Genomic DNA, 25740 nt, shown 5'->3' with positions numbered 1-25740 from the left:
GAGCAGCCAGCCCTTGCCCACGGAGCAGCCAGCCCTTGCCCACGGAGCAGCCAGCCCTTGCCCACGGAGCAGCCAGCCCTTGCCCACGGAGCAGCCAGCCCTTGCCCATGGAGCAGCCAGCCCTTGCCCACGGAGCAGCCAGCCCTATTGAAACAAACATGGAGCTCCCACCCATTCTGTTTCCAGCACACGCGGTCACGTTGGTGACCTGCAATCTTTCCTGAGCAATCGAAGGATCCTGAAGGTCCAGAGGTCTGGCGGATTTCTGCTGCCTTTGGACCCCCAGCACCGTGAAGGGTAAACACTATTTCCTGGGATCTCCTTGTCTGATGCAGGGATTTGCAGCCAGGATACTTCGATATATGACCCCCAAAGTGTATGTTAAAAGCTTTGCTGCCAATGCAGACCACTGTCATGCAGGCGAAATAAATGTATATTCTATTCCAGATCTACTTCCAGGTATACAGAATAGCTTTTACTGTCCTATTCATCCAAAAATGCAATAAACGCATCTTTTGTTCCAGAAGAAAATATTTTATTTTTTAAAAACACATATTTGTCAATCACAGGACAGCACCATGTTTCATATCATGTAAATACCTACACACAGGTCTCCAGAGGATGCAAATATAGCAAACAAGCAGAAAGTAACAAACATTTACATTTCCAATGTGCTTTCTCACCTTCCTGCCCTGCCTACCCCCCCCTAGCCGGGCCTAGGACTTACGTATATTAATGGCAGTGACATATATAAGTAGTTTGATTTGATTGCAAGTTCTTTGGGCCAGTGGCTCCTGCTTTACCGTTATGTCTTGATGCACATATCCCATCTGTATTATTAAATTCTCTGTATTGTGATGTTTGTAACAATTGAAAAGCGCGGCGTACCTTGTTATAAAAAATATACATGTACCTACAAATCTGGTTGACTACACCTTTTTGATATCAAAATTTTCACACCTAGAAGTGTTTTTAACTCATTTATTTTATGCGCGGTTGTAAACATGCTGAACGGAGACTTGTGAGGGGTTTGATTCCCTCTGGATACTTTCTTTTGTGTAATGTCTCCCCCATCCTCATCTTTATTAGGTCTCTCGTAAGGACAGAGAAGGACAAGGGAAGAGGGAACACCTAATTGACAAATACTCCCAACATTGAGAGGCCCCCCAAAAAAGCAAGGTGTATTTAATTTCCAAAGAAACAAAAACAGCCAAATCTTTGTTTTTAGCTGGGTTAGATTACATTAAGGAAGGTTGTTAAATTCTCTACAAAATGTTGTTCCTAAGTCGGCTATCAGGATTGCACTTTGTGCCGGGGCCTTTCTGGACAATCTGTTGATATCCCCATGCAAAATGAAACCTTTGCCCTGATTATTACACATTACAAAAACATATTTGATTTTATTTGGATTATTGGAGCAGTTATGGGGTCTTTTTATTCTCATCCAGAGAGTTTTGAAGCCTAAAAATGTGTGTAACCTTTTCAAAGCAAGAGAGCATAAAAGGTACTGGGCTTTCATGGGAACCTCCCGCCCTTTGGGGGAAAAACTCCCATTGAACACTCTCAACCTTGTAACTCGATGTTAGCGGACTTTATCTTTGACGCAAAACATCGCAACTAGTTCGCGTAATACTAAAAAGTCAATGGCACGGGGCTTCTATTTCGCCATTTTCAAAAAGCAAAATAGCACATTTTTAACAATTTGGGCCCTGTTACTAAATCTTTTGCCCTCAAAAATCGATTTTTGCGAGTTTTTCTATCTTTTTAGAAAAGTGTGACCAAAACAGTGGCAAAGTGAATCTGGGCAGGTTTGCACGTCTATACTAATGTAATATCAGATTGTGCCGTGTGCTTTTGTTCTGATGAAGAGGTTTTGTGTGTCTGAACTGGATGTCTCCTGATTGTCAGCTCAGCCTCAATCCAATCACGGTATCCAAACCTCGTTGGTACTAGAGACGGGCGGATCCACCCACATCCGTTCCACGGTATAAAATCCGCCAACGAATTTGGGCGGTTTTAATCTGCGCGGATTCATCAAAATCCGCCATTGGCTACGACCCGTGGACGGATTTGAAGAATCCAATTAGCGGATCCGTCGGCGGATTCTTAAGAATGGATCGCTGAATCTGCAGACTGGATCCTACAAATCTGTCCATGGGTTACGGAATCCCCGGAATCGGCCGATCCACTGCAGGTTCAAATCTGCAAAAAAACAATTGTCCCTATCTAATTAGCACGAGAGATGGGTGACATTTGTTTGCGTATTTGGATCCACCTCGGGCCTGCCAGCTCAATCATTTTCAGCTTCAGCATAGGTGGCTCAATCAGTCCCTGCTTCAGCACAGGTCTATGACTGAGCCTCTGGTTGCGACACCCGTGCTGAAGCTGGGATATCCTGAAAACCTGACCCGTAGGGGGGGAGGAGGGGCTTTAGGACTGGGGTTGAGTGCCCTTGCCACAGAGGTCCTTATGCACATACATTCCTGAGCATAAAAGACTTATCTGTGTCTGAATAAGGGATTTCTGGAACGCTGAAAGATTAGGTTTAGCAGCACAATCTACGAGGTGTTGTTCTATTACTTGTAATAGAATGTTTCAGTATTTATAGTAATAATGCGTTCTTATATAGAACTGGTAGTGTCAAGTGGGCAAAGTAATCCAAAGGGACTTGTCCAAGGTGACATGCAGCAGAGATGCCAACCTCCAAGGTCAGAAATCAGAGCGATTTGGGGGTTCTTGACTTTAATAAGGGATTTAACAGAAAGGTACTGACATCTAGCAGTGAGACTCAAAGAAAATCAGTGCGAGGTGTCACGTCTGAACCAGGTTCACCCGGATCAATGTCCCATGCCTTTATCATGGAGTTATTCCTTCTGCCTTTAACATAAAAGAAGGTGTTGCAACCTCCCAGAAACCTACGAGTTCTAGGGGTCCTATGTACTGAGCAATGCAAACTACGTGTTTGGTGCATCATTGGCAGACACAAATTTCATTATAAATTGTACTTTTGCGCGCCTATGTAATAACCTGAAACTTCTCAATCTGTGTCAGTGTCAATGGGTTTTTCTTTTGGCGCCCGAAAATGGACTGCTCTAGGCGTACAGATGTTAATAGTATGTGCTAAAAAATCGTGCCCCAAGCTATTGTTAGATCAGAATAAAGTTGCTATGTATCAACCAAAAATGTATTTGTCGCAGCACAGACGTTTCATCATATAGGTTAACAAAATGTATTATTTGCACGGTATGGCCGGTATAAATAATATGACACTAGTCATTTATATTTGCTAACACTAGTTATAGATAAAACAAATACACATCATTCTGTTTTAATTTAAATTGTAAATGTTTAAAAGATCCATCAGGTATTGAACATGTGGTGATGCGTCAACATGAGGCGATGCGCCAACATGAGGCAATGCACCAACATGAGGTGATGCGCCAACATGAGGTGATGCGCCAACATGAGGTGATGCGCCAACATGAACGCAATGCGCCAACATGAGGCAATGCACCAACATGAGGTGATGCGCCAACATGAACGCAATGCGCCAAAAAGAACACGATGCGCCAACACAAGGTGATGCGCCAACATGAACAAGATGCGCCAACATGAACACGATGTGCCAACATGAACACGATGTGCCAACATGAACACGATGTGCCAACACGAGGCGATGTGCCAACATGAACGCAATGCGCCAACATGAATGCGATGCGCCAACATGAGGTGATGCGCCAACACGAGGCGATGCGCCAACACGAGGTGATGCGCCAACATGAGGCAATGTGCCAACACGAGGCGATGTGCCAACAGGAACGCAATGCGCCAACATGAACGCGATGCGCCAACACGAGGCGATGCGCCAACACGAGGCGATGCGCCAACACGAGGCGATGCGCCAACACGAGGCAATGTGTCAGCACGAGGCGATGTGCCAACACAAGGCGATGCGCCAACATGAGGTGATGCGCAACATGAACATGATGCGCCAACATGAATGCGATGCGCCAACATGAACGCGATGTGCCAAAAAGAACACGATGCGCCAACACGAAGTGATGCACCAACATGAACACGATGTGCCAACACGAGGCTATGCGCCATCACAAGCTGATGTGCCAACATGAACATGATACACCAACATGAGGTAATGCGCCAACATGAATGCGATGCACCAACATGAACATGATGCGCCAACATGAACGCAATGCGCCAACATGAGCGCGATGTGCCAACACAAGGCAATGCGCCAACATGAGGTGATGCACCAACATGAACGTGATGCGCCAACATGAGGTAATGTGCCAACACTAGGCGATGTGCCAACCCGAGGCGATGCATCAACATGAATGTGCTGCGCCAACATGACGCGATGCGCCTATATGAGGTGATGCACCAACATGAACGCGATGCGCCAACATGAGGCGATGCACCAACACAAGGCGATGTGCCAACATGATGCAATGCACCAACATGAACATGATGCGCCAACAGGAGGTGGTGTGCCAACATGAGGCGATGCACCAACAGGAGGTGGTGCACCAACATTAGGCGATGCACGAACAGGAGGCGGTGTGCCAACATGAACATGATGTGCCAACAGGAGGTGGTGTGCCAACAGGAGGCAATACGCCAACAGGAGGCGGTGCACCAACATGAGGCTGTGCCAACATGAGGCGATGCACCAACATGAGGCAATGTGCAAACATGAACGCAATGCGCCAACACGAGGCAATGCACCAACATTAACGTGATGCACCAACACAAGGCGATGTGCCAACATGAGGCAATGCACCAACATGAACATGATGCGCCAACAGGAGGTGGTACGCCAACATGAGGTGATGCGCCAACAGGAGGTGGTGCACCAACATTAGGCGATGTGCGATCATGAGGCGATGCGCCAACATGAACATGATGCACCAACGAGGCTGTGCGAACATGAGGTGATGCCTCAACACGAGGCAATGTGCCAATATGAACACGACGCGCCAACATGAGGCAATGCGCTAACATGAATTTTAAACAACAAATGATGTGTCTTATGTAAGAAGTCACACAATGACCTTCACACAAGCGGCACACAATTAATGACGTGTAGTACAAAAATGTTGACGTAGAATAAAAATATTATCTTAGTACATAGAGTAGGCCCCAATAGCGCCATTTTTACCTTGTTACATTGATCTCTATGTTGGAGAAACAGAGGAAAAGAACAGGTTAAACTACACTGTAATAGAGCTCCCCTTCTGGACCTGCCATGCTGGTCTGTTTAGCTACAACAGTGGGTTTCTCTTGGGCTGGCTTCTCCTTCTCCCGTCCAGCATTGGCTGTATCTCTCACCATGCTGTAACTCGTGGTTGTCATGTACAGGTGTCTTCTCTGGCTCTCCTCCTGCCCACACTTGCACAACCTCTTGAAGGCCGCACGGAACTTCTGGGACATTAGGTTGTAGATGACTGGGTTAATGGCACTGTTAGCGTAGACACAGTTGCGACAGAACAAAATAAACCAGGGGTCCAAATATGGGTTGCCCATGAAGGAGTTGACCAGAACCAAGGTCCGGTAGGGCATCCAGAGGAGGGCAAACAGCACAACTACTACTGCCAACATCTTGGTGACCTGTAAGACAGGAAGATGCAGGTAATTAATGCTAGGCATGGAAACGGATTGATGTATAGATTTTATATGAAGTGATGACTGGGTGCATGCAGAGATAGGATGACTATATATAGAATAACACAAGGGGTGGTGTGTGTAAAGGGAGCTTTACATACTCAGCAGGCATCAGCACTACAAAGACGCCAGAGCAATGTTTGAGCTTCAAACGCTACCAATCCATATTTATATCATTACTAGAAAAATACTTTTTTTCCCCACATCAATTATCACGATATGACAAACCCTATGTAGGGGGAACAATTGTATCTGGCATGTGCACACAACAAGGGAAATATGTCTTGTGTTATTTATTATAAGTAACCGATCACACCAGGAAATATCAAGCTGATTTCTCTGTGGGAAAAAAGCTCCCTAGTAATTATAGAGTGAGGTCCAATGTATAGATCAATACAGCCCATCATTCTGCATCCATATTATAAACACTGGGTTCCCTTTTCCCTCTTAGCAATTTATTTTGTTTGATTTCCATCTGTACAGATTAAACCTCTATCACTCACACCTTTAATCTGAGATAAGTGCCTGTGAAGGAGTGAGCCCAGTGGAACATGTCAATCTGTTTAAAGCAGCAAAACATGTGATATCGTATATGGGTTTAAAAAAAATCAGTTCTGTAGTATTAGATAATAGTGACTGTTTAAAAAAGTTACATTTTTTATTCAACTCTTAATGCCATTTGTAGTGTGTTTCAAAGCATACTTTGCTTTCTATAGCAGGTTTTAGCCACCTCCCCAGCAGTGCAAGATCTTTGCAACACTTTCCTGTTTGGGATCACTTGCTGCAAATTTTCTCAGCAGTTTGAGCTGCAAACTGTAACAATAGATAATGTTACCTTAGTTAATATAAGGATACTTTGTAGCTGCTGAGTTACACTGACTGAAGCAGCCATTATGTTAGGCACACAATCAGCATTTTGTCAGATTTATAACTGGAGCCCCAAATGATTGCCAGCTTAGGTAAGAACGTATTTTATACATTGCCACGCGCTTTACTTATACAAATAAGAAAACAAGAAAAAGAAAAAAGGGGGAATATAGTATTATTGCTTTAACCCTTTTACTAACGAGGAGCCACTAATTCTTTGGTTTGCATATTAAACAAATGTGTTTGCATCGCACTGCAGTAGAGATGTACAGAATTGTAAGCTTCCCTCCCCCCTCCCAAATGTGGTTCTCTGCTAAACGTTTCTTCAAACTTCAAAGGGTTGCCAATGCCCCCAATTAGTAAGCATTCAGCAAATTAGAGCCAGTCTGAGAGGAACGCGTGTGTCTAATGTATTGCCTTAGCATTGAAGTAGCAATCCAAACTTTTCTTTTCTTATTTTTTTAACATAGGTTTGAAGTAGGGGGTTTCTGGAGCTGAACCCCATTAATTTCAGCTCCGGGGACCCCCTGCTTCCCAACACACAGACCTCTAAAGGGGGTGCTGGTGCCTTGGCAAAGTTTAAAGCTCCCGCGTCACATGGGCCAATGGAAGCTGGACCTGATGACGTCACGGCTTCCTATTGGCCCACGGGAGCTGTAAACTTTGCCATTACATGAACCCTGGTAGCCGAGCCGAGTGGCTACCGGCGCCCACTTAAGGAGATCAGTATCTCTGCAAGCGGAGCATCTCCACAGCTTAAATCAATGGGGGTCAGCTTCGGAGACCCCTCCTTCAACTATATGGTAAAATGTAAAAAAAAGTCGCGCTTCCACTGCTGCGTTAAGAGAATCAAGCGATGTTAGAGAATTCGCCGATAAGACAAAATTCCAATGTACATTAAGTTAATACGCGACAAATCACTCGCCAACTCTCGCTTAGACTATGCATCTATTTTGACAGATGACTGATCCCTAATCCATGATGGAAATACTCAACCAGCCAAGGAATAGGAATCAGAAGTGCCTTTCTATGCATGTTCCCTGCAGCTGTTACAGCTCACAGGAGCATTCACTTCCAATGCTGGCAGAGTCTGCAGAAACTCATGTACCCATGGTCAGTAAGTGCAACAGATGCTGAAATTATGCAAATTGTAGTTTGGTAGAATTGCCTTTATTTACAAAGCACATTAATGGAACCTAGTTACAGAATTGCAGTGCAAATACAGATTAATGTGTCATTTCACTGGATACATTCCAGCCTTACCTGCTGACAAACGTTCGATGGCTAAAGTACAATTGAACAATGTGGATGGGGAATATCTTGCTATAGATTATATACTAAATAACATATCACATCAGCACATTCACATGTCTCAAACAGGTCTGCAATCCTGCATTTCCCCATTATCTCTAATCCTGCATTTATTTCCCCATTATCTCTTAGCAAAGAATGCTTTCACTGCAGCAAGGGATTCTGGGTAATGACATGCAAATGAGCACACTGTGTGAGTCACTATTTACTTATTATCCATTTTAACACAGACCCCTATAATCTAATGCCTTCCATATTGCACAGCTCGTTCAGCAGAGCCTGGGTTACAGAAGTGCAGAGCCAGTAACACTACTCACAGACAGTTGTTTCACCCTTTTGGGTCTCATCAGTGTGAGGTTGGATGCTGGCTATTCTACATGAAGCTTTTACGTGGGGATAACCAGACATTATAAAAGGATGTTCTGATTATATGAAAGAATACCTCTTCTGAGTACTTCCAGGTGTTTCTAGGGTTAGTGACTTGCCTGTTTCACCAAACATACATCTCTGTACAACGCGCTGGGCGACTATGTGATATACAAATGTGCATTTATTAAACAACATTTCGGTGCTGCTGCAGCTTTTGACCAAAACCTCATAAATCCACATGTTTGTATCACGGAGTAGCTCACTGTATTGCAGACTAATGTACATTGAAATCACAAAGTCATGGGTTCATTTCCTGCCATCTCCTAATTCATTACATCAGTCAACAAAAAAGCAGAGAGAGAACTGTCTCAATACACTCCCTGGCCCACTGTCAGAAATATTTTTTAACATTGTGCCTCTTATCCTTGTGTTTGCTAATAAATAATATAAAAAAACAGCATGACATTAAGATTGTGTATACACACACATGTATATAGTACATACTGAATTAATAACCACACATCTTTCTTTTAAGAATTATACTTTGCTGTCTCCTTTGACCTCACAGAGAATTACAAAGATATTGTTCTCTGCTCCTCTTTCAAACTGTAATCCTATTCATAAAAGGGAAGATATAACAGACTAAGACAATCCAATCTCACAGCATGACCGCCAATGTTCTCTGCATCACACAGCACATCGCATGCAGTTCAAAGCGGCAGCACCCCCAAGAGTGTCTACTTTTATTAAACAATACGACATGTCAGGGAAGAGGAAAACATTGGTAATGGGGTTTATGACCAGCTACAAGGAAGCCTTACTTCAGTTCTATTAATGCTGGATGCCTTTGGTCTTGGTACTTTAGAATTAACTTACTCAACACAAGCATTGCTCAGACAACAGAAGTCATATAGCCAGAGTCACTAAACAGTGCTAAGCCATCACGCGCATTATTGGCCATTGGGTGCATTAAGGCAGGGGTGCTCAACTCCAGTCCTCAAGCCCTCCCCAACAGGTCAGGTTTTCAGGATATCACAACTTCAGCACAGGTAGCTCAATCAGAGGCTCAGTCAAAGACTGTGCCTCTGATTGAGCCACCTGTGCTGAAGCTGGGACTGATTGAGCCACCTGTGCTGAAGCAAGGATATCCTAAAAACCTGACCTGATGGGGGTGGGGAGACAGTTGAGAACTGGAGCTGAGTACCCCTGTATTATGTCCCTGTTAAGCTTTTCTGGACCACAACTTCTCAATATTTCAGTCTGTGCATTTTGTACAGAATCCTAACCCTTTTCTCGCAAGGACACAAAATAACAGTGCATTGTGATTGCTATATATCGCTTGGTGTTTTAGCACAATCAAGAACCACTCTAATTTTACAACTGACAACTAAATCTCTACCTGTACCTCCAAAGACCTCTCATTTACGTCAATTATACCCTGTCATGTTACTCCCTCACTGATCTGCACAGAGCAAGAAATGATAGAGGGGTTAGAATCCTATGTACTCCTAGTACTGTCTCGGCTTTAATGGTGAGCAAGTGAAGGAAAGTGAAAATCGGTTGCATGTGTTGTCTAAAACTGGGCTCCCATCCACTCCAAGCTGAATAATATATTTAATTTTTGACCCAAACAAGACATCCCAAGTCGCCTTTGCATTACAATATCAAGGTCATAGCCAGCAGAGATTAGTGAATCTAGCTGTCTTAAGGAAGAACGTGTTTTATACAAAGAGATATACGTCAATGGATTTATTCCCGAAATGATTTGAGAGGAGAGAGAGGCCCGAATGCAGAAATAAATATGTAATATTCATCTAGAGAGAGTTTTACATGTGAAAGGGATGCTAGAGAATTAATCTCAAATGCTAAGTCAATATTTAGAGTAAATTCGGACCTACCTTATGAATAGCTTGCCAGAAAGCTTTGGTGTACCGTGACCAAATGGTGAAACAAAAAAAACTATTTTCATGCAAAAACAATAATATAAGAGAACAAGTATGTTGAAAAGATCATTTGGGGTTCTGTGCATGTTTGGCATTGTGTTGTTCGCGTGGGGGTAATTGCTCATGGAAAACCCTGGACATTTTTAGAAATGCAATTGCATTTTCAATACAAACGTAATCACATTTCTGGATACAGGAGGAGCAATTAAAGTCGCTGTCCACAAATGTCACCTAATTTAATAGAAGGTGCTGCAAAAGGGAAGCGTGGTAAGATTGCATTCTGGAGAGATATACAGCAGGGTCACGGCTGTGATAACCCAGTGATTGAAGATCAAGGCACTTGTTGGTATTGACATACACCTAGTAAATGTACTGTAAGTGCCCTGCTCCACACACTCAGAGTTGTAAATGCACTTTTCATATAACTGCTAGCCTCTTTGTTATTAAATGCATGTCAGATATATCACACCAAGGGATTGCCAGTGGTATCATAGTAAAAGACAAGGGAACAGCTGAAAAGTAGAGTAGAGGACAGCCTCCAAAATAGTACAGTACTCATTTATACTCAATAAAAGGGCGAGTGTGGGGCATTGGAAAAACAATATTATAGTAGTGCAAGAGACACTGTGGCGACCTCCCGTTAATTACTTACATTCATGGCTCTACTCTCACATGCACTGACCGTGGCCCCTTGCGGACGCACTTTCCAGAACACCCTCCTAATGTCTCTGTAAGTTCTCCCCACTTCGATTGTAAGCTCTTCGGTGCAGGGGCTCCTTTTCCAATTGTTTTCTCTAAAGCACTTATTCCAATTGTGTTATAATATTATATCTAGTGTATTGCAAAGCGCTCTGTACATGGATGGCGCTATATAAATAAAGATATACATAAATACACTCATGTGTATGTGTACTGATGTGACTCTTCTACAGGGCCTCTGACCAATGGGCCAAATGCAGCACGGAGAATGTCTTTGGACTGTCTGCTTCTTAAAGTATCAGTTTAGTTGCACAGGCAGCTAAGTGCAATTTTGTTCACACTAATGTAAATATTTTAACAATACTCTAATTCTAATGTTATTCTCTGATAGCTGCACACCAATATCCTCTATTTGTAACCTCTGCAGTGCTGGGAATTTGTAAACCGCCATGTAGAGCAAAGAAAAAATACTAGTAGGAAGGAGAGATGTTAATGGGGACAAGCCGATCTGATTGGCGAGATTTATAGAGGCAATCCAAGCCATTCTGTTCATCTTTTTCATTTATTTTCAATTTCTTTATATAAAATTGAAGCGGGGGGTCTCTGGAGCTGAACCCCATTAATTTCAGCTCGGAGGACTCCCTACACCCAGAAATACCTTCTTAGTGGATGCTGGAAGCCACTCCAGGATTCACTATATGGCTGATTTGCAAAGCTCCCAGGCCCTGAGGGCCAATAGTAAGCTGTGACATCATCCGGTGTGGCTTCCTATTGGCCCATGTGACTGAGGGCTTTAAACTGCAGAAAACTGCAGAGTGTTACTGGCGCCCCCTTCAGAGGTAAGTATCTCTGCAAGCAGTGGGTCCCCCGAGCTGAAATTAACAGGGTTCAACTCCTGAGACCCCCTGCTTCAAACCTGCATTAAAACAACGAAGAGAAAAAAAAATGTGTGGATTGCTTCTTTTATATATACTCAGATATTTCCCTAGTAGCCATTCCGCTAACCTTATATATATATAGGGCCATATTTATTAAGCAGTGATAATCCTTAAAATACCTTCTGGCGCTGGAAGATGCTTATGACCCATTCATTTGAATGTGCTGAAAGGTGTCTTAGGGCATAGAACTACTCTGTCAATATAGTCTATGGTACTGACCATCTGTAAGAGAAAGTCTACCATCAGACATTTTCTCTTTAGGTGGACCATAAGGACGTGAATATTCAAAAGTGAAGCCCCCTTCCCCCGTCTATTGCCTTATCACAAATGTGACAATTGTCATGCTTATTGATACCCAAGTTGTCACCAGAGACAATACACACACAATGTTAATATAAAAATGGGGTGAACAATTGTGTCTGTTTATGCCCTCTCTGATGGATGCTGGATGGTGGGATTACCTGTTTTCTTGATGATAAGGCCCCCTTGGTTCTGGGGCGATTGCTGGTCTTCGGACCTTCTGGTTCCGAACCATTTTTTTCCTTTGTACTCTTCTCCCTCCATCGCTCAGTGGTGATCTCTGGGTGGTTGGGCATTGGGCTGAGAAACAAGATCCTTCCAATGAGACCATACAGGATGGTAGCCACAAATAGTGGGGTGACATAGAATATTGCAAAGTCAGCCAGGTAGATGGGCAGGTAGAGGTTACGTGAGACCTTGTAACCACATTCCACCTGTTGGTTTTTGTTCACATGAATATCCACCAGGAAGAACCAAAGCATGCAATAAATGGAAGTGAAGATCCAGACGATGGCAATGATACGTTTAGCCCGGGACACGGTGCAGACAGTCTGTGCTCTCATAGGGTGGCAGATTGCAATGTACCTGAAAAAGAGCATAAGCAAAACAAGGAGATCAGCATACAATCGATACGCCTTTAACTAAAATCAATCTCATTTTGCCACAAATATAGAGCCACTTAGTGCGCTCCTGTAGGTGTCCCTACACCTTAAAGAAGCCGTCCAACTTAACGCACATCTGTCACTGAGATATCACACAAAACGCAGGAGCAAATTCAAGTGAAACCTTCCCAAGATTTACAAAGTAATTTGAAAAATAATTGAAAATGCGTATTTAAAAAAGCCCAAAAAACACATCAATCACTAATTTAAACAATGTCCCTGTCACTGTCACTGGGTCACATTGATGTTAGGGAGGAGTAAAGTGAGGTCATGGCCCATATTTACTAAGCAGCCTTCTGTCATAAGGCTACGCTTATACCAGATGCCGCCGAGCGGCAGCGTGATCCGGTGACGTCACCCTCACGCTGCTGCCGAGCGGCCTCTTGATCAAGGAGAGAGGAGACAAGGAGGCGTAGCGGAGGCGTGGCCATGAGCGGTTTGTCCTCATTGGCTGAACCGCTCACGTGACACCGCCGTCACCTGCCAGAAACAATTTTGAAAGTCTCTTGAGGAGACGGCCGCCCTGCAGCTCCAGGCGGCGCGCTGGTATGTAAACCTCCTTAGGATTTCTGGAATTTGTTATTGCGCCCCATGGCATCGCTCTACGCGACACCGCTGGTATTTTTTGGTATAGTCACGGCCGTAGATACCTTCCAGTACTGGAATCCACCTTATAGTCCATTGACTTGAATGGGAAGTAAGGTATCTTCCACCGCCGGGAGGTGCATTGTGGCAGAAGACAGCTTAGTAAATATGGCCCCATATCATATCAGTGAAAAAGAAAAAAGGAATGACATCACGAATTCCATCAACCAGTAAAATGACATCATATTATTCAATCACTAAAATAGGATCAGCCTTCTCAATAAGTGACAGAATGACAAGTAATAATAACACGTAACAACCTCCATCAACAAAGTCTGGCCATTAGAAATCTGCAGCACCTATAGGCATGCTGCAGTCTTATATTGATCCATAACAAGTAATATGAATAAATAATAGAATAAATCAGTAAACACATGGAAATGTATTGTGCCAATACAAATATAATGCAGATGCCCATTACCACCTTTGCTGTCTACTAATAAAGGGTTAAAAAAAAGTCAAAAGGCTGAATAATAACATCTTTGCATTGTAGGTACACATGGTGATACTCATATCACCATATACCAACAAGGGTTGACCACTGGTTCAATGTCCCTCACGCTGTTATAGTGTACTGTATGACTTTGCCTATGTCTTGGATAGAAGTTTAATAATCTGTAAAGCATATACATACCTCTCCACAGTAAAAGCTGTGATAGAGCAGGATGAGACGTTGATTCCCAAATACTGGAAGTAGGTTATCCCCAGACACCCAGCATGCCCATAGATCCATGTCCCTGCCAAGCTATCTGACACATTGGGCAATCCAGCAGCTACCAGGACCATTAAGTCTGCCACGGCCAGGCTGACCAGGTAACAGTTGGTTGGGGTTCTCATGTCGCGGGTGGTGAATACCACCAGAACTACCATGATGTTGCCAATTATGCCAATACCACAGATGACTAAAACCATGAAGACAGAGATGGCCTTGTACTCAATCATACTAAAGACCACATCATTGTTAGCCAGTGAGATATTGGTAGGACTGTCAAATTTGCTAGTATTCTCCATCTTGCTTGAAACTTGATAGTTGAATCAGGTGAAGAGTTATGGTCTTTTAACTATAACAATAGCAACATATCCTTGGTAGCCCAACAGAGGTTGGGTAGGGTATATCTCATGGTGGGATCTGGACTCACACTGCTCTTCAGAAACACCAGGAATTAGGCAACATGCTCCAAGTCACCATCCACATCTGCAGATGGAAAGCAAAAACACAGTTGATAAAGCACAACAAATTACTATCCAACAAAGAAAAGAAGGTGCTCCTCTGGATTACTAGAGCTGACGCACTGTGGGACTCATATACTTGAGTTAGGAATCACTTTGAGCGCATACCATATGTTCATATGCTACATGGAGAAGCAGAGTAACTGTTAGCCCAGGGGTGGCCAATTCCAGTCCTCAAGCGCCACCAACAGGTCAGGTTTAAGGATATCCCTGCTTCAGCACAGGTGGCTCAATCAGTGGTTCAGTCATTCTAATACCCATGTGTTAGCATATTCACTGCTGGAGAGGCCTACAAAGCATTTGAGGTCTATTCAGATGCAAAGGCATTAAAAGATGATTCATTTGTTACCTGTTGTCAGTCTGGATGGCACATTCTGCTTCTGTTTAAGATGGTAACAATGTATCTAGTCCTGATAGATATTCATCATTGTTTGTCTTATTAAATATTTCCCTTGGAAGTCCTTGAGGTTAAAGCTGTCATACTTAATCACTTTCATACGTCCTTTGTATGCATTTGTACTGCATGCTTTTAGCATAAGTCCATGAGAAGCTTCACTCACAAACACGGCCCTGAAAAAACTTTCCATAACATACTGTAGTCATTTGATACTGAGCTGCAGCTTACGGTGACATGTCTCATACAGCCGCAACATATCACATGGTAGCAATGTAAGAAGGGGATATGTATTTAGGCCCAGACAAGAAGATCAAATACAAGAAACTTATTAATGACCTGTCTTGCATTTTGTACTAATTATTTTATACTAATTAAGAGGCAGTTAAACGTGGGACTTGGCAGAGTTGCTTGGTTAATTAAAATAATAATGGCACTAGACACAGACTTGGAAACATCTTTCCATATCCAGGAAGCATGGACAGCATCTTCCTCAAACCCCTACTCGTTTTGCTCATGCCTCTATCAGAACCCCTATCATCTGTTAATTAACAAGCAAGCTTTGAGACAATACAACCTCTTTCCTCCACTATACTTAGGGTTGCCAGGTGTACAGTATTGAACTGGACTGTCCAGTATTTGGTCACTCTGTCCAGTAAACATTAGAGGTAATACTGGACATGTATGTGTCCGGTTGTACCTCTCTGGACATAGTGACTTGACTGGCTTGGAGGCTTGGAGGCTTGTGGGATTTTCCTGAGCAGGGAGAGAGCAGGGCTGTTGCTAGATGGCTGGGCAGCTTCCTCCATTCAGATTGGCTAAATTACCCAGCAGGAGCCAATTAGGAGTAGGTGTCAGGGGCCTGGAGGTGGGACCAAGGTGAGGAGGAAACAGCATGGAGCAATGAGAGGTGTGTGTGTCTCGAGCACATCACACCATTAACCATTGTGTTCAGTATTTTTGAAGAAGCTGCCTGGTAACCCTAACTATACCAGGTGCTATGGAGTAGGACGTGAATCCTGTAAGGATGCTTCTAATGTCCTGCAAGGTGTCGGTGGATATCAGATAAGTATTATACCGGTGTGGTGTGGTATAACTGTAATGATCCGTCACCTGATATCTGACCGGAGCCCTCTGATGGAATGGGGGGTAGGTAGGTGATCTTTAGCTGGTGTGAGACATCTCGGCGAATCCTATGTCCAAGATGTACCTCAGCGTGCTCCGTATCGCGTGACCTGGATAGTTGTGAACCACACTGGCTACTGGCAAAAAATACAGCTGAAGGGGTCAGTGACGTATACTCATGACCACAATCCTCATCTGTTCCGTGTTGGCGTGCCTCAATCCTAAAAGAGTATAAGTATATGGAAGGAAGGTAAGGTTTCAGCAATGCAAAGAGCTGGGCTGGAGGCGGGAAAAATTCAATGATTTAATAGGCATGAAGCCAAACCACAAACATACAGGTAGTAGGTCTCTGACGCGTTTCCTGCCTCGACAGCACTTTATCAAAGAGATAAGCACTCTCCCATTCCATTTAGCTTGTTAGCTCCTGGAAACAGAGCCCTCCTCACCTACTATACCAATATGTGTTGATGTTGTGTTTTAATTTTTATTGTCCTCTACACCAACATAGGATTACACCGCAAAAAACATTGGCTTTTTATAGGTAAAATACAAAGGAATGATATGTTTATCAGGTAACTTCTCATAGAAAAATAGAATTAACTAGCACTCACCCTGTCTAACATAATTCAGCTAGAGGTGCTCGTAAGCCTGATGAAGGGTCCAGGGGGGCCTTCAAACATTGCTCTATTGTGCACATATAACAGTGTGTGTCTGCTTATATTTCCTATCCCTGTATGCTGATTTTTTTCTGTATACCTGTTTTTTTTATACATTAAAGACGAAACTTGGTGAGACCAAAAGGACATTGAAAATCCTTCATTATTATTTTTGAGTGCTGATCCAGTTTGGTTTTTGTATCAGGTAACTACTTCCCTACCCAATTGCCAGAAGACACACAGACAAAGTAGGTAATTACATTGTTACAGGTTGATAGACCCAACTGTTATTATGTCACACGCCAACCTAACCAAATAAGGCCTCGGTCCCGCTGCGCTCGTTGGCGCGGGCGGCAATGTCGCGAGTTCCCCACCAGCAGGGGAATCCTCGCGAGCCGGTCCCGGTCCCCACTGGCGGCACAGCTGACTACACGCTGTCGCGCGTCAGCCGCTGGAGACACCAGAGAATGGTGTTTTCTAGCTTTGACGCGTGACGTGTGTGGCTGTGAGCCAATGGGGAGGGGAGGCTTTGGGAGGAGGAGAGGCTTCGGGGAGCGGGGAGGAGTGTGGAGTGAAAGCAGGTGAGTGCCTTTCTCTGTGTGTGTGTCTGTGTCTGTGTGTGTCTGTGTGTGTATGTGTGTGCCCGAGTGCGTGAGTGCCTGCCTCTGTCTGTCTGTGTGTGTGTGTGTGTGTGTGTGTATGAGTGCGTGAGTGCCTGCCTGTGTGTGCGCGCGTGTGTGTGAGTGCCTGCCTGTGTGTGCGCGCGTGTGTGTGTATGAGTGCGTGAGTGCCTGCCTGCGTGTGTGTGTGTTTAATACTTACCGAAGCTCCAGCCCGAGTCCGTGGAGGGAGGGGGGGGGGAGAGTAGCGGGTCCCTCCGCTCAAGCCACGCCCCCCTCCCTGTCAAACCGCCCACCACCCGCTCCCTACAGACCGCATATTGCGGTCTGTGTATCTCAGCGCACCGCCTGTCAGCAGTGCGGGTGCGCTGACTCTGGGAGCGGGGCCTTAGCCTAATGGTTTGAAAGAGTTAAGTATCTGCAGGTATTAATCCCCCGGAGCAAATGTCAGGGACACACTTCAAAGTCTGGAGCTAAGGATCAGCATAGTGTCTGCAGAGCTGATTGCTCAGATCCTTATCTTTTTGCATACATATTCTGTACTTGAAGATTGTGGGCTCAGGAGCCCTGAACGGAGAAAGCTCTGCTGCAGAGGTCAGATATCTCCCTGAAGAAAATAGCCTATTGAGGTGCTTGTTCAGGAGACCATAAAGTCTGTCTGCAATGTGCATTATAACCTATCATCTGGAAAGCCATAAATTCCAGTGCTAGGGCCTGAATTAAGTAGAACTAGCTGTGTTCGTCCAGTTGCAATAGTGCAGAGTAAATGAGTACTTCAGTTTTAGGGTGAAACTTTTTTAATTTGGAATAACAATAGATATTATAAGACAAGCTTTCGGGAGTTCTCCTCTCATGCTCAGGACAGCAATACAGATGTATATTTGTGCTGGGCCACAAATGCTGCAAACGGTAAGGATAGTGAGGATGCGTTGCAAATGCTACACAAATTTGATATATACGTCCATTCTGGGAAAATTAAAGGACTTTCCTAGAATCAAACGGAAATTCAGAGACAATATGGGAGTGTGATATCGGAATATAATATTCAGAAAGAGGGGTGTAAAAGTATTGAACTCTGTTTATTTCAAAACCTGACCAAAAGTCAGTACTTTCTGAACTCAGGCACCACACATTTGATTGTAAACTCTAATGGGCTTATTCTAGCATCTTTGAAATGTGGCATAATGCACTAAAGTATACTTTACATGGGTTAGTTCGATGCTAGAGCTGCTGCTCTGAATGGCAGTGCTGTGGGTTGTAATCCTGTTGGGTCTGACACTGGTACCCCCTTTCATCACAAGGGCCTTCAAACTGATTGGTCTTAAGGATATATTTTAGGATGTGTGACTCATTTAAATATACTTTGTATACACATTAGCGTATTTCCCATGGTACCTCAGGTATGTTCATTTTTCAGCACAGGCATCTCTCCCTAATTTATTTGGAGTGAGGTTTGAGGGGACATATATGCACGGAGATACCTGTTAGATTAGGAAGTTATTGTCCTCCTCGCCGTTTAGAGAATACGATCTGCAACAAACACATTTCATAACGTGAGTTCTGAACATGCCAAAGCATTCGATTTAGCAATGACAAGTCTGAAGCTACCAGAATAAGCCCCTAAATGTCATCAGTTCTGCTATGTTCAGTAATGACACAAGAAAGATTTCAAAGCGCAAAAAGGTCCCAGATATGAAAAAGATTAAAAAAATCTATAATATAACAGTGAACTGTGAATCAAAGAAAAGGAATTAAACCTACTCACTTGTCATTACAAATAGGATACAAGTATATAGTAACAATCAGGAGCAGATGGCTTTTCTCTATGTTCAGTAAGGATCCTATTAATAGTAATTATGATTTTATAAAAGCTTCCTCCAGCACAGACGTCATCAGGGAATTTGGGAAACGGTGGGCAATTTCACCCTAATAACTTCATTTATGTTTTTGACTAATGTGAATGTAACCACTATTTGTCTTCAAATGGATATTGTATGAGCCCTACCAAGCACATCAGAGACCAAGCACTTCAGAGAGAAGAGACAGTGTATCAAGATCTTAAGAATAGTGTAAATAGACATCAGACATGCACTTCTGCTTGCAGCTGTATGAAATGTATTAATCAAGCCATGCTGGTTTAGTTCATCTAAAATAAAGGTAGAAAAATGGCCCACAGCCATGCAGAATTTATTATATTCAACTATAATAAAATAGTGCAGTATCATTCTCCTTTAAATACTACTCAAAATGTTCACTGACTCCCTAAATTATTATTATCGTTTATTATAGTTTATTTGTACATGCCGTTTACTTAGCCGCAAAAGGGTTACTATGATGTGTTCCTTGCACTGGAAGAATTACTCTCATTTTATGTGTAGCCCGCCACTTTGGGGACTACTAGTTAGGATAAGGGGTTAACTGCCTTAATGAGTTAACTGTGTGGGATCACTCAGGTTACTTCCCTCCCCATCATGTGATGCAGAAAGAGATAGCCCCTCCTTTGTATGTCTTGTCCAGTGATGTCACTATAGGGAGATAGAAGGGTATATTTTGATCCTTCTAATATTCTAGAAACAGGTTCCTGAGAGTTCAGACTGAAGCCTCACTGTGAGTCCTGTAAATAGGTTTGTGTTTATTATGTGTATTAAGGATGTCCTGTCACCATTTATTGTTTTCAGTTAATGAACGTTACCTATATAGTCAGCGCCAATATTAATGGCCCAGGATTGTTCTCCTTGTGGAAGAGGAGTATGCATGGGCTTAGTGGGAGTTCTCAGAGTGGTATCTCTAGAGCATAATTGGATCGGCCCCACTGGAAGGTCCCAAGTAAACTCCCGATCCAATATGCATGGATGTGGTAGACAGTACACAAAGTGTCCGGATACTGATCCCCGAGGACAGTGTGCGTTTTCCCACCATAGGCCCACTTGACATGGGGCACTATTGACACTGTGCAGGATATTGCCAATCTAACTATTATTATTATTACTAAGGGAAACAAGCATAATTACCGGTTCAAAGTAGGGGTGAGAGCTACCACGGGAAGAAGCACAGAGTAACGATATAATTTGCCACCAGTTAATGTCCAAATTGAATCTGGTTTTGTATGTTGAGCATTATCAACGAATAAGAATAAAGATCTTATTTGTACAATACAAATGCCCACCATTATTCTATCTGCATATGTGTTCCCCTAGCCTGCACTGACCCAGCACCCTGAAAAGTTAAGATAGACTGAGCAAAGCCATGTAAATATCCAACTCGATGTAAACTCCTTTACAGCCGGGCATGGAGGGTTAAATATGAATCTAGTAATTACACTAGAAACATAATGTAATCCTTAAACTGAATGAAAATGTGAAAACTTAATTTCATGCTTGTCTCTCATCTCCAGAACAACACATCAGGCAACCACTATGGATTGGATGCTGTGTTCTTCTAAAACAACCATGAAGAGATAACAAGGCGAGTTTATTCCAAAGCTTCCATCCATTTTCCATAACAGTCATTCTACAGTCTATCTGTAGTTAGAACTCTTTATAAATAGTTTAAATGGCTTAATGTTAAACACTTTGACAGCCAACAGTGATTCATAACTGCATGTAATGGCAACAGTATTTAACTCACATGAAGTTAATTAAATGTTGGTAAATATTTCAAACCTGACATTCAGATTATATTAGAAGTCAAGGATCTGAAAGCTTGAATAATGCTGAAGAGGTTTTGGTGTGTTATTTGTGGAAGTCACCATCGTATAGATATTATGGGTGTAAGTCCTTTAAAATAAATGCAACCCTGTTTGAACAGAATCACTTTAAAAATAAATCAGATTTCCCAACAAGAGAATATGGTGGAATTAAAACTTCCAATGATATGTAGATCAGAGGGTTCCATCAGAAGAGTTTTTTTTTTAAATATTGGCAGGATATGTACAATATGTATGTAGTCAGATGCAAAATTGTATGGACCATTTAAAGATGACAGTATAGTGGCAGCACACTTCACATTATGGACTGACACATGGTGCAAGTAGTCCCATCTTCACATGAAGTGCCCAATAATACCGTACTTAGATATACAAGATATTCTGTGTGTGTTAAGAGCCCAGATGTGTGTAAAATACTTCTGCAAAGAGGACTGCTGTATAAATTAGTGGCACACATTTATACTAAAAATGTCCTCCAGTTGTGGACCAAGGAACTGGCAAAAACAGATGAATCAATTAAAGTACCCTATTACTGTCACAGAGGCATCACCTTTAAGAGATCCTGTTTGTTTGTTTTATGTTTAATTCCATGTTTGTCCCCCCCTTAATAAATCATTAGCATTTAATACACATCCCACCTATGAGTATATTTAGTAAAACACTCTGGCTATAAAATTAGGCAAACTCAGTGCAAAAACCGCCCCATATTTACCAAAGAAAAGGAATCCCATTGAAAGCAATGATATTAATGAATATTATGAGAATAGTGGGGATCTATTATGAAGTTAAAGATAACTGTATAAATACTCCACAGACATTTACTACGGTATTTATTTATTATTTATTATACATGATATAAATGTATCCATAATTCAATACTGAAAGCAAACCCAACTTATGTAATTAATTATTATGCTTACTGGAGCATTACTACCAGAGTGTAACCAACAACCCAATTTAGACCCCCAGTACTGCAATAAAAATTAGAATTCATTACCATAATTGATACTTTCCTATTTAACATAAAATAGAGAAGTTTGGAGTTGCATATTTTGGGCAAAATATTTTGGTATGTGGAATTCTTTTAGATATTGGCCAAAAATGCAACCAAATGATTAATCTGCTATGATAAATGGAGAAATAATGAAAAAAATGGTTATATTATGCATGTAAAACAAGTTTTGTAGGCAGACCACGTTACAGCAAGAAATGCCACAACTAACACATCTCCATCGTACACGTTTCGCCATATGAAGCAGATTTATGGCAAGTTGAAGATATTTGTATGTAAATAGAAGAAATTAAATAAAAAGTGCTAAGTCTCACATCTGCTACACACTGAGCATGGTCACTACCCTTGAATAACTACCCTTTATCTGTATAGCAGGACCTTTCAGCCAGGAAGGGGTTAGTTGCATGGGTACATGTGTTTTCATTTAAACACTCAACTCAATCATAACAAGTCATGGAATTAAGACTTGTCTAAACTCAAACTTCCCATTATCTCTCCTATCTCAACTTTCGTGCCAAATTAATGATCTCGATGAGGATAATGATATCATATTGATAATGATACCTTTAAATGATAATTATCGTAGCAATTATTGATAACAGTCCAATGTAAAGGGGGAAAAAACCTCTGCATAATACCGTGCTTTACCTAGCAGCTGGTAAAGGTATTAAGAAGCACATAGAATCCTGTCGCATTGCTGTACTGTAGGTAACATTAAATCTGGTACCACTGATGGATGATTCAGATTCCAGCGTGATAATTGTATTGTTGGTCTAACCGCATTAATGCAACAATGACAAAAGCTATAACTATAGTGCTTCAAACTCCAGCTCGTTCTGTAAACATCTCCACGCACCATGCATTTTGGTACAGCTAGACTCAAAACAATTTCAGCTCTTTTCATTGACAAAAGAAAGGCAAAGCATGATTTTTCTGAGGGTGGAATGGGGATGGAATATTTGAAATCATATACAGTAGGATGGCAGGAAAAATAATCATGTTGTTTTTTTTAGATGATTTGGTTATTAGCTTTGAATTTCCGTCCCTGCGAACTGCAGGTGGGGGAGATGGGAACAATTTCTAATATTCTTAGCTGAAGTACTTAAAAAATAAAGTTATATGCTGTTAAGCTTTAGTAATGGAAAGGGTTGCAATTTCAAGTTCCACTATCCACAATTCTAAGCCATGAGCAATGTATCCCAGCATAAAGAAGTGAATGAATATTAATTCAGGATAAACCACAAACACTACAAATAACTGTCAGCCAACATTTTCTTTATGACATGCATTTATCAGCACGGAAAGTCACGGGAAACTTTAAACATAACTCACCTGTCAGTGAATTTGCTCCCGTAGCTGTGTGTTCACTAGAATCGATGCTGGTACAGGCTGCAGGCAGAACAGGGTATCATGAGCTGTTGTTTAGCTGTGATTGAGCGTGTGTCTCCCTTCTTGATTCTTACCCCTGGTGTTTGAGTCTGCTCCTCTTACAGTCTTTCTTCCGATGCTGACAGTTATATGGGGATTTCTCATCAGCGGATGGCTCCTCTCCCCCACAACAGCCTATGAGAAAGGAGACCATCCCCTCTACATCCTCACAGCCAGAAATCCAGGGGGCCACTGGAATGGGCTTCAGGGAGCTCCATGGGCTGCTTGCACATGTATGTGCTTTTAATGTACATGTATGTTGAAGTGTGCAAGCCAGTGTGGGGGTATGTGTTATAGAGTTTGTGTAGTATATACAAACGTGAGCGTGTGTGCTTATATATATGTGCATATGATTAAATGCCATACGTTTTATAATTAAATAACTTGAGCAGTCCTTTAGATTTTGATGGGTTAATAAGAGTGAGACCCAGTTAACAATAGCACGAATGTGTTTTATATCAACTCTATTTGTTTTGTTAGCAATTGTGGAAATGGTGATAATAAGTCACCAGGAAAGTGGTGTCATCCTGTAATATATTGCAGAAGGAAAACTCACCATGCTTTTGTACTGTACGTTCATAGGTATTTTGCTACTGTATGTGCTGTTCAGCTAGTGTAGCTATCCAGGGTCCTGAACTTGCATGTTGCCGTTTTGTAGGTGGTGAGGTGCTGAAAGTAGATAGTAATACTGTACAGTATGTGTTTACTACAGTATAAGCAGAGAAGAGGCAGAAGTGTGATGTTACTAGGACTTAGTGAGTACGACTACCTTTTAATTTACATGCTAGCAATACCACTACTTTTTATCTACATAGACCAAGGTATTTATTTTAAATTGGATCTCTCCCTTTCTATTTTAGATCGTAATGATATCATATCTTCTGATTGTATCCTGTAAGTTATTTTCTGTGCCTTCTCTTTGTGTTTTGTACCCTAGACTTGCAGTGCTTTGCCAACATTATAATGAGTATTACCAAGCAGAGCTTAAGATCATTGGCATACAAATATTAATGATATTTGAATAAATAATTCACAAACGAGGAAGTGGTGTCTTTCACTTCTCGTTATTTATATTCCAGGGAGACACATGCTCACAACACAGGTGTCCCAAGAGAATACACAAACTAAGCAATTGGTCATGACCCCAACTAGCTTTAAGGACCACTAATCATCTCTTGATGTCCCATCTCCTTTCTTCCACTCAGTTCTAATGTATGTATGTATGTATATCTTTTCTAATATAGAGCCATCCATGTATATAGCGCTTTACAGCAGTAATACACGTGACATAATAATATAACATAATAGGAATAAGTGCTTCAGACATAAGATTAACATTAGGAAAAGGTGTCCCTACGCTGAAGAGCTTACAGTCTAAGTGGTGCTTCAAATGTTGGGTGGCAGACATTTCTGGAGGCAAACTACAATTCAAACTAAGTACAGGGTCTGAACATATTGATCACCTGTGGAGGACATTTTATGAACAACTATTTTTATGAACAACAAAGATTTAGAGGTAGAAGTTACTTAACCCTTTGAGTGCAAGAGGGACCAGCAATGTATTGGGTTAAATCCTGTGTCTTTTTGTGTCACCTGGTAACAATGTTGATGAATGAAATCATTTAAAAAATATCATTTAAAAAACTTGGAGTCTGGGGGTCTCTAAGAACGGTTTTCAGAAATCAGTTATGGGGAGAAAAAGACGTCTGTATGAATTAGTTGGTTATTTTTTATTTAGCACCTTCCAATTCAAAGGATCTTTATAATTACACTGAAAAAATATAATACATATGGACACATGAAGAAGAGTCCTGAGAGATTTCAAACAATATGTGCCCATGGAGATCGCTTTTGTTGGTCCATTAAAATGTATCATAGACTGCAATGACTGATAAGGCCATATTATATATATATATATATATATATATATATATATATATATATATATATATATATATATACACACACACACACACACACACACACACACACACACACACACACACACACACACACATATATATATATGAGAGAGAAAGGGACAATTGTGTAAGGCACTTCTGAAAGTTCAATGTCAAGGTGTCACAGATGGAAAGATTACAAATATTCATTAGGGAGTCCCGCACACTTTGATCCTTGCTCATAAGATGATTTAT

General features: G+C 42.0%; 1 protein-coding gene across 2 annotated transcripts; it reads right to left on the bottom strand.

The window, feature by feature from the left end:
* Positions 1-524: 524 nt before the first annotated feature.
* Positions 525-23715, bottom strand: LOC142469779 (thyrotropin-releasing hormone receptor-like). 2 transcript variants are annotated; one of them, XM_075576408.1, is made up of 6 exons: positions 23489-23715; positions 18920-18968; positions 16151-16383; positions 14048-14608; positions 12268-12691; positions 525-5625 (listed from the first exon to the last, which is right to left on the bottom strand). In XM_075576408.1, the coding sequence occupies exons 4-6, from the start codon at positions 14422-14424 to the stop codon at positions 5224-5226; spliced, it is 1203 nt and encodes a 400-aa protein (XP_075432523.1). In that variant the 5' UTR covers positions 14425-14608; positions 16151-16383; positions 18920-18968; positions 23489-23715; the 3' UTR covers positions 525-5223. The 2 variants fall into 2 exon arrangements, with proteins under 2 accessions (XP_075432523.1, XP_075432524.1); XM_075576409.1 differs by lacking the exon at positions 18920-18968.
* Between the last annotated feature and the right edge of the window lie 2025 nt (positions 23716-25740).

Source organism: Ascaphus truei, chromosome 19, assembly GCF_040206685.1.
Source record: "Ascaphus truei isolate aAscTru1 chromosome 19, aAscTru1.hap1, whole genome shotgun sequence".
In the NCBI taxonomy this organism is placed as follows: domain Eukaryota; kingdom Metazoa; phylum Chordata; class Amphibia; order Anura; family Ascaphidae; genus Ascaphus; species Ascaphus truei.
The sequence above is the reverse complement of the archived record's forward strand: the minus strand, read 5'-3'. Positions and strand labels throughout refer to the sequence as shown.

Bases quoted from the DNA above. Each gene is read 5' to 3' on its own strand.
- LOC142469779 (XM_075576408.1), bottom strand. From the start codon at position 14,424: ATGGAGAATACTAGCAAATTTGACAGTCCTACCAATATCTCACTGGCT. The intron at 12,692-14,047 runs GTATGTATATGC...GCTCTTTTTCAG, and splicing joins ACAGCTTTTACTGTGGAGAG to GTACATTGCAATCTGCCACC. The intron at 5,626-12,267 runs GTAATCCCACCA...CCTGTCTTACAG, and splicing joins CCTTATCATCAAGAAAACAG to GTCACCAAGATGTTGGCAGT.